The sequence below is a fragment of the Trematomus bernacchii genome, unplaced genomic scaffold (genome assembly GCF_902827165.1).
Source record: "Trematomus bernacchii unplaced genomic scaffold, fTreBer1.1, whole genome shotgun sequence".
In the NCBI taxonomy this organism is placed as follows: domain Eukaryota; kingdom Metazoa; phylum Chordata; class Actinopteri; order Perciformes; family Nototheniidae; genus Trematomus; species Trematomus bernacchii.
This window is the reverse complement of record NW_022987739.1, coordinates 20700985-20710891: the sequence shown is the minus strand read 5'-3', so window position 1 is coordinate 20710891 and position 9907 is coordinate 20700985. Positions and strand designations below refer to the sequence as shown.

At 40.1% G+C, this 9907-nt stretch overlaps 1 protein-coding gene across 1 annotated transcript in view; it reads right to left on the bottom strand.

Moving 5' to 3' along the window:
* Nucleotides 1–253: 253 nt before the first annotated feature.
* LOC117495483 (carboxyl-terminal PDZ ligand of neuronal nitric oxide synthase protein-like) overlaps nucleotides 254–9907 on the bottom strand; it is a 185879-nt gene continuing 176225 nt past the window's right edge. Inside the window, exons 11-13 of the mRNA XM_034146763.1 lie at nucleotides 3175–3371; nucleotides 2836–2960; nucleotides 254–1585 (exon numbers count right to left, since the gene is read on the bottom strand). Of these exons, the coding sequence (XP_034002654.1) occupies nucleotides 967–1585; nucleotides 2836–2960; nucleotides 3175–3371 (941 nt within the window). The 3' untranslated portion in view covers nucleotides 254–966. The remainder of the gene's footprint in view (nucleotides 1586–2835; nucleotides 2961–3174; nucleotides 3372–9907) is intronic.

Below are 9907 nucleotides of genomic sequence, written 5' to 3'. Positions count from 1 at the left end.
CCTATTGATTGGGATGCAGGTCAATAATCTTACTTTAAAAAATAAAAAGAGGTCATTTTCAGGATCACAATCTGTGCCAGAGGCCAGTGTAGGAGGGGAATTATGTATACCTCCTTCTGGACCAATAGGGGGATACATTACTTAATATGAATGAAGCTACAGTACGGGTCAAAAGTCTTCCAGTCCTGACACAATCTGAGAAACTGCTGCAAGACATTTTGTACCGAATGAACTGAAAGTGAAGCCCCCCCCCCCCCCCCAAACCTCTCCATCTTTAACACGTCCGCACTCCATCTTGTTTCCCTCTTTGTGTATTCAGTTTTCATGCTGGAAATGACACTGACGAAAAATCTGCTATAACTTATATTTATATTGAAGGTAAAAGATATTGCTTTATATATATTGTAATTGGTTTCATAGTAGAAGCTTATGTAGGATATGGACTTACAGTGTGACCATTATGAAGCAAATATCCCTTTTAAAATGAATGGCATGATACTATATTAACTTAATACATTCTTTAAAAGTAATAATCTTTGTCAGAATTGAGTAGTTTTTACTTATTCCGCCCATTAAAAGGGATATTTCATTTCTTCAATTAAATTCATTATCTGATATTTCTTCATAACTAAAGCAGAGGTTACATGATATAAAACTTTGGAAGTGTTAAAACACTAAATGAAAAAAGGAATCCTTAATATATGTGTGTTTTATAGTTTGAAATGTTAAATGATGTAATCCCTCTGCATGAAGCTTGCAGTGTCTTGGTAAAAAGTTCCTAAAGATCCGGGCCATGTCCTGATTCCTGGAAGTGTTCCCTTTCCCTAAAGCAAACCCTGGAGCAGGAAGTATTTCAAAGTGGCAGTGAATGTTTGATCAGTACTCCATCAGTCCGTTTGAATTACCTCTTTAGTTGGAATGAAGAGCAGAAACTTTTTGAGACGTACTGATCTGGAATCTGGCTTGTTACTCAAACGACAGCAGGTCTGGGTGGGGCTCCAGGTCTTCAGCCCCTTTACTGCAGGGGGCGCCGTTCCCCAGCAGGATGTCTTCGCCCAGGCTGATGCGGCAGGAGGTCTTCCCCGTAGGGGTGGAGGCCAGACGGGACTCGGGCCCCGACGCTTTCTGCCAGACGTCGCAGGGCTTGGCTCTGGGCTCCACCATCGGGGGGTCTTTGTTGATGAGGTCCGGCACAGAGAACTGGGGCTGATGTTCCTCCTCGCCTCCGTCACTGCTCCCGTTCTCCACCTCGTTTTCTCCTCCACCTGTGACTCCATGGACTTTTCCGTTGCTCCCCGTCTTCTCCCAGCGATCAGCATTCTTCTCTGCGGGGCCCAGGGGGGTCTCCTCTGACCCCTCGTCCTCCTTTTGCTCCCCACTGCTCCTCGGCTCCTCTGGGCCGATGAGGGGCGACTTCTCGGGAGAGGAGAGGAAGGAGGAAGAGTCAGCGGGGTCCGGGGAGGAGACCACGGGGTCAGAGGAGATCATCATGTCCTGGGTGGTCTTCAGAGCCCGGGGCAGACGCTTCTTCCCCGTCGGGGGTGGTGGGTCCAGCCGGGGGAAGGAGTCGAAGGAAGAGATGTGACTGGGGGAGAGAATTGATACAGAGATATTAACAGACAGTAAAAAACATTATTGAGCATCAAAGTGATCCAGAGAAGCAAGGGGCCAGTTGAATAAAGCCTAAGTGGGATTTGACTCAGATGACCTGGGCTCGAGACAGACAAAGTCACACATTTGAAGACTTTAGACTTGGTTTGAGAAAAATCATAAAAGACCATGCAACTGAACTTGGACTTCTAATGGCTCGACTACACTTGGCCTTTTTGAAAAATATTTGATTACTTCCACCAAGATAATTTCTACCAAGATAACTTCTACCAAGCCCAAATATGAAAAATCTAACTTAACTTAAGGCTTGGGATCTGACTTTGAAAATGTTTTGCTAGTCATGTTGATTATTTTCTTAATTTCATTCAGAATGTGTGTCTGGTCTGCAGTGTAGTCGTATTTTTGAGCATGTAATTAACATCCTCAAGAAGAAATGATGGGATGAATGAGGTCATGCTGTAAAGATGCTCTTACATGTTCTGGGCTTGAAAACGCCACATATTTATTTCCACGCATTCTGGTTTTAAATCTGTTTTTAAATCCTTTTAAAACAGATTTACCCACCCAGTAAAAATTCAATGTATTTAAAGAGCTGCTCAAAAATCACTTCTACTCGAATTATTTTTATTAGGAGAGACAAAAGAAAAATACTTCTGGAACAAATCCTTAAATATGATATGCAAAACAACCTGGATGAGTGTGTGCATGTGAGCAGGGAATGAATACACAGTTAAAGGCATTACCATTTTGACCGAGTAAGAAGCTGAATACTTCAGAGTTATTGAACTTCAGACGTCTCACAGGTGCCTTTGTTGTCATTATTCATTCTATAACCCCATTTCAGTGGAAACATAATAAATCCTTTGCCTTTCCTGCCTTATTTACAGTTATAGACTCTTCTGTCAGTAAAGGGTCATTTCATATTTTAACAGAAAATATGTCTTTCAGTGGTTTAATCAAAATAATTGAATGCATAGCCTTGGAAGCTTTTGTGACTTTTTTTACAAATGTATCCACAAAAAGAAATACATACAGTACAATAGGAGCAACAAATGACCTTTTATAAGGTCTAATAAAAAATAAAACTGTCTTAACGAGTCTGTAAACTACTTTGTGATTGTCTTCAAGATTAAAGTTTAAATTAAGTTTGAGAAGTTTAATCTGACCAACAATAAGTACTTTCCTCCACACCAATATAAAGGAGAAATATGTGTGTGTGTTTACCTGTTTGCAGTGGTCTGATTGAGTTGCTCCATACAGCTCCACACCACATCAACGTTCTTGTTGACCTCTGTGACCCCAATGTCCCCTAGGTGGCTGGACTCCTTTCTTCTTAACAAGTCATTGACCTGAGAGAAAGAAAGAAAAGGAAGGGCCAAAGATTGACAAACAGACAGAAAAAAGACAGAGAGGAAGAAGAAAGAAAGTCAGAAAAGACAAAAAGTACTCAAATGAACTCCACTGGTACAGCAATAAAGACATTACATGTACTCTATGACCCAAATATCAAGCGTTTAAAGAATACATGAGGTGTAAAGAAGTGAATCCTTGGGCTGAGCTCACCTTTGCCCCGACAGCCTTGCCCAGGTTAATGGCATTCTTAAGCCTCTGCTGTCCTCCGGAGGAAGGAGAGTCGACAGAGCTGGACCCCAGGTTGTGGCTAGCTGATGCTGGGGGGCGGCGGGCCGAGGGGGGGCCGGGCCTGGACGTCTGAGGACTCTGCTGCTGGGCAACGGAGTTCTCAAACATACTTTGGTCAACTGGAAGGAGAGAAGGAAGACGGATAGATTAATTCCCAGCAGGAGTTAAGAGATGATGTGTATCTGCATTAACAGCACATGCTGCAGACCCTCGAGCACTTGACAATACAAATGGGATGTTTGCTTTGAAATTGAGATAACAAACTCAGTTCTTGAAGGGCAGTGAGAGAAACACTCCACTGAAAATGCAGATGATTGGTCACTTTTCAAAATGTTAAAAGTCACCCCTTGAAACTAGAGGGGCTCAAGTACTTGATGTGCAAGTGGTACAATTTTGGTGGAGTATTCCAGGGACCACCTCATGTTACTCTGTTGTCACTGTGCAGCTTTGCACCAAATAAACTGACGTTGCATCATCACAGCAGTTTCAAGGACATTTCGTGAGAAGACATGAAACATAGGAGGGCCACACAGTAACAAGGTATGTAATGATCAAAGACAAATATTTAAAAATAAATAAAGAAAACTGCAATGACATGCACAAAAAAATACAACAAATGAAAAGGAAGTGGACCAAAATGCAGGATCAGGAACATAAAAGGTGAACTCAGGTGGTTTTCATTCCACTTCAGACAGATGATCTTACCTCATGGAGAGAAATGTTTCTCGGAAAGCATTTAATGAAACATAGAATTATCAGATTTGAGAACAATCTACTCTTAAAGATGCATATTATTGAGCTTTTACTGCTTAACATGCTGCTGATTCATGTCTTCTACAAGAGGACAAGTCAGGAGAGCTAATAGGTAGGAGTGCAGCCTTGGCTTGCTTACACCTATCTGAAAGGGACATTGTCTTGGACAGATAAATGGAGAGAAAATATCCCCATTTGGAATCAGATAGAGCGTCAAACTCGGGCGGAACAGCTAACCTTGACTTCACTTTGCACACTCAAGCATTTTACTACACTTACTGTACCAATCAAGAGATCTACCAAAGCACATTAGCCAGGGGCCAGAGAAAATGTGAACTGATATTATGAATCAGCGCGATACAGAGGGCATTCAGGGTAACATCAAAGACACACAGAGAGAGAAGAAGAAGAACAGATAGCAAAATAAACATTTCCTTCACAGCATGCATGCAGTTATAAGTTATAAGAGTCATCAAAGCAATTGGAACAGCAAAGAGCTGCAAGGTGTAACATAGTGGATCTTGCAATTCATTTCATTATACTGTATAGTAGATTGTGTTCTGATATCTGTTTGCATTTGTGATTGTGTCTTATAATGCCCTCCCACTACCTCAATGCAGCAGCTTATTTTTAGCAGTACTTACCATCCCCTAGGTTGAAATATTTGCCTGCCTTATATCTCCTATTTTCCGTCTATTACTATTAAATATGGGGCTATGTGTGCACTTTGTTGTGATCTAGATGGGCATTAGCAATTGATGGATGAATGTTTTTCTTTATTGTTGTTTTGCTGTGATTTAAAATGGCAGACACTGTGATGTTCAAGGCAAATTTCCCACTGGGATAATAAAGTCTATCTTACACTGATGTATGCATGAACATGACCTTAGTGCAATTTGAATACTGGGAAGTAGAACTGCATTTTACAAATGCCAACTGCATTATTGTGGAGGTAAGAATAATACATCCATTAGTTGGATGTCAAAATACTGCATAAAAGGTTACAAATATTCAACACAGTCTCACGGCATTTCTTGTTATAATCACGAAATTAATCTATTGATTCGTGTTCACCAACACGATTTCGCAATTTTTTTCGTGTCACACAGAACGATTTTAAAAGCAATGTAAATAATAACAAATTAGATGGAAAAACAGATTTAAAAAAATACAAATTTCAGTATTCTGACACAGAACAATTTTAGAAGCAATGTATTTCTATTGGTAGTATGTTTCGTGCCTGCACCAAATAATAACAAATTAGAAGGATAAAAAGATGACAAAAAATACAGATTTCAGTATTCTGAGGCTCTGAGCCCCATTTCTTTTCCTCGTGGACGGCAAAAAAACTCTGACATTATACAATTTAAAATAAAAGCGATAGGGTTAGGCTTAGGGTAAGATATAGAGTAAGACAATGTTTTTATGAACCACACAGCTTCCGGTCTTCCAAGACCCGACCGGAGAAAAAGACGTGTTGCAGGCACGAAACATACTACCAATAGAAATACATTGCTTTTAAAATCGTTCTGTGTGACACGAAAAAAATGCTAAAATCGTGTTGGTGAACACGAATCAATAGATTAAATTAATTTCGTGACTATAACACGAAATGCCGTGAGACTGGGTTGAAATATAATAGGGTAGCTATAGGAGTGGAAAATGGAAATGAATATGAAATCCTCTTTAATCATCAAAGCATGGGAATATACACAGCACCGACCAACAGAAAAGTTTAGATTTTGCGATCTGGCACCTTGCTCAAGGGCACCTCGGCAAAGAGAGGAAATGGCACCTTTCAAAATACCAGTCCGTACTTTTGGGACTCCAGTTCCCAAGTCCTGACAGACTGAACTACAGCCAAAATGTATGTCTAAGCACTCGTAGAGACCTATAATGTTGGTGATATTCTCCGCAAGACTGTCAATTTCATAATGTGTTATTGAAATGACACAATACAGTGAAAAGAACCTCAGAGAGTTATTGTGACTGACTTGTGCTAGCATGTGCTATTTGGCTAACATGTTAGCTTGACGGCTGAAGTTAACTACGGCTTACAAATAGTCTTTACATTCAAAAATATTTTGATAAGTGGCTAAGATAAATGTTGTTGTTCTGGTGCTTCTTTAGCTGTGATTAGGCTTCATAAGATGTTGCCTTATTTTGCTACTCTTCCTTGTATGCTAGCACAGCTGTAAGCTAGTATTAGCTTTTTTGCCACATGTCTCAGCTGCTTCTGATGGATCTGAAGGTCCCATTGAAATTATACTTGCGTTAATTAATATCTTCTTTTCTGTTAGCAATACAGTGATAAAACAAAAACATTCAATAGCCATGCATGCTTTCATTAGATTTTTCATATTTTAAGCTAACTGCTTGGCTAAGAAGAAGGCCTATCTAAAAACTGTAAACTACAAATATTTTAAAATTTCCTGTGATTCAAAAGGCACATCATTAACAAGCATTGTTCAATGTTCTGCCTTTCTGCCAAGGTCATTTAGGTTGTACTGACTGTATATTGAGGCCATTGAGCAATCTCAGGATCAATAGTTTCACATTGCACAGGCCATAAAACATCCTTATTGATCCCACCAGACAATGAGACCACATACTGTATTCCCCCCATTTTAAGTCCTAATGGAAATGTAATGGATGGAATTTGTAATGGAGTGCCCCCTTGAAGGCTTTGTGAAGGACACTGGAAGGGGAAGATGTAGGTGCAACATGTCTAACAATGTGCTCTGGACATTGTATGCATACATCTAAACATTGTGGCTACTTATCTCTCAACACTATCAACCAATGCTATTGAAAGGGTGAAATCTGCCGTTGGCAATGAGCCCATCTCAGTCTGGCTCACTTACACACAGATGTGATTTATCTTTCACTATTTATGATCATTTCTCTGCTGGGCTGTCCCTGAGCCAGCTCTCAAACTCTTAGCTCTTAAGGTTTCTGTATACTCCAAACAAATGCAAATTTATTTTTCTCCCAATGTTGGTTGAGTAAAGTGCTGCGTGCATGTGCCAGTAAACTCAAATGTACTTGAGTTGAGCTTGTCTTCACCAAAGTGAGTTCCAGTAAAAGAGATGAGTTGGAAATATACCAATTATGAAATCCAATAAAACAGAAGTATGATATACGGCTTATTATGCAGACAGAAGATGATCATTTAGATATGGCACAGACATGTTCAAACCGTCTGTTTACTGCTGAAATATTTATTTACACACTTTTAAAGTTTGCACTTACCCACAAAGCAACTGTCCTACATTCAGGTGTGTGAATATTTTTAGACTTTCAGACACGAATTGTAAGTAAGGAAGAGGAATAAGGGATGAGATTCAACAAAGGTCCCTTGCATGAGTAAGAGATGTTAGAATTATACAGTATGTGTTTTTGCCTGGACTGTCCCTGTTACACATTGTTACAGTAATACATTTGGATAAATTGAGGAGTTCTTAAAGGTCCCATGACATGGCCATTTCTACTGATCATAATTCCATTGTTGAGGTCTACTAGAATCGATTTACATTGTGCAATTTTCCAAACTCACATTGGTTTCTCATACAGCGTCTCTGTATAGTATGTGTATTTACTCTCTGTCCTAAACGGCTTGTTGGAGCTCCTGCCCCCCCCCTCCCTATGAGCCCAGTGTGCTCTGATTGGTCAGCTCACCCACTCTGTTCTGATGAGTCCACCACCGTTACAGCGGAACATCAGTGATTATGTGTTACAATGGCGTTTGTTAGCAACCAGAAAATGACACCAGTAATGACAAACAGATGAGAATGCTGCGTGGGGTCTGGGTGCCGTGTTGGCGGGACGTTGCGAGGCTCGACGTTGCGAGGCTCGCTGCTGCGAGGAGCGGACAGTGTGAGCTGGCTTACTGGTGTGGTTTCCTGGTTGCTGCGTGGGGTCGGCGAGACAGCGAGACACAGCGAAACCCAGCCCGAAACCAGCCCGAGCACACACCCGCAGCCTCGCAGCGTGAGGAAGTCTTTAAGTTACTTAACGTAACGGCTCCACCGACGCAACGTAACGGATCCGCGGATTGGTCCATTTGGGTCGTCGTTACGTCACTTAGTACCAGGAAGAAAAAGAGAAATCTCCAACGAGGCGTTCTGGGACAGCATAGACACGTCTTTTCTGTGTTAGAGTTTTACTCGCTACAGGGTGTACTTTGAGGGTTTGTGACTTTGCAGGCCGTTTACATGCATAACAAGCTACATAACACACAAGGGGACGGGTAATAACCGGAAAAGCATGACATGGGACCTTTAAATCAAACATCTATGTGCAAATATGTGTAACTGTCTTCTAGTACAAATGACGGCTTTCATATTCAAAAACGCTTTCTATCACATTGAAAAAAAATGAAACAATTTTTCCTTCAATCCTTGCCAGTTAAGGGAACTTCTTCAAAGTCTGTGTTAGTATAAGTGTATCAGAGGTTTGCATCAGCAAGTCCCAGAAAGCCACTGGGATTTTTGAAAAATAAAACTACGGTACATTAAAGCTGGAGCGTGAAGTGACTTTTTACCCCCTCTGGAAATAAAGTAACATTTTAAATCTTAAGCTTTGTGTGAAATGATTTGGTATAGGCTTGAATATAATGGACATTCATTTATATTTAAAAGTCCCCCAATCCAGTTTTAACGACTATTAGAGAATTTTTTACTTCAGTTTTACACAGAAGGACCGAGCGATTATCTTATTCCAATCACATAATTCAGCCAAAATTGCTTTAGAGAAGACATAAATTGTTATTCATACTAGTTATTCTTTTTTTGTGACTACGAGGCAGAGCTTAGCAAAACGAGAGGCACATCATGAACAAAGAAACTCCCTCTCTCTCAGGTTGAATCATTAAAACCAATCCTAATAATACTATTTCAATACCCACAAATTGAAATATCTAATGTTACGGAGTTCCATTTCATCCTGACAGAATGCTCACTCACTGTTGCTCGATTATCACTTCCTGTGCTCAGAATTCCCACGAGCGCCTGTACCTCACAAGTGGAAATTTCATTCGGTAAACAGTTCCTCCATGTCCTCCCAATTAGTGGAGATGGGACTGCCCTCTGTGCTGCGCCCCACTGTGAGTTAGTCTAATGACTAAGGTGGATGTTTTCTACAAATCTTGCCTACCGAAGCAATAAAATGAGAATTAATTGTTAAATCGCCCCACGCTGTAACTTCAGCAGAGGTAATATTTCATAAAGACTGTTCAAAAATCAACCTGTGCCTTGCATATATTAGCTACACCGTGTCATATTTTTCTTTTTAAACGAAGCAATCAATGTGGATTAAAATAAGTACTACTGGAAGGATGTTTAAAGCACTAGAAGAGCTCTGTGTCTTGGTTTGATTAAATATACCAAAAGATACTCATCTTTTCAGTAAGTTTGAAAATGAGGAACACCTAAGAAATACCAACATGCACATCAAAATTAGTTGATTTCTGAATGCGGTGATAATTGGTATGGTAAAGCCAACACAAAAATACAAGATTAGTTAAAAAAACTGAAAGAAAATAACAGAAACATGTTAAATAAAATTTGTTTGCACAATAACTGCAAAAACAGTGTACTATTGGTGTTACTATAAACTGAATAAGAGGTATTCAATGTCTGACACCCCAACCTCAGATGATATTGAGTAAACAACACCCCAAACCCAGGAAGTTCATTGTTGCCACGGTCACAAAGACTTAGCTGTGAGCTTCAACTTGAAACCTGTTTTTTTAAGGTGACATGTAGCGATAATTTTCAGACTTTTATTTGAATTTTGGGTTTTTACTAGAACATGTTTTAAGGCTTTATTCTTCAAAAACATTATTTTTCTCATACCGTCTGTCTGAATCACTTTGTTTACTGCCTGTCTTCTGAGCCCCCCT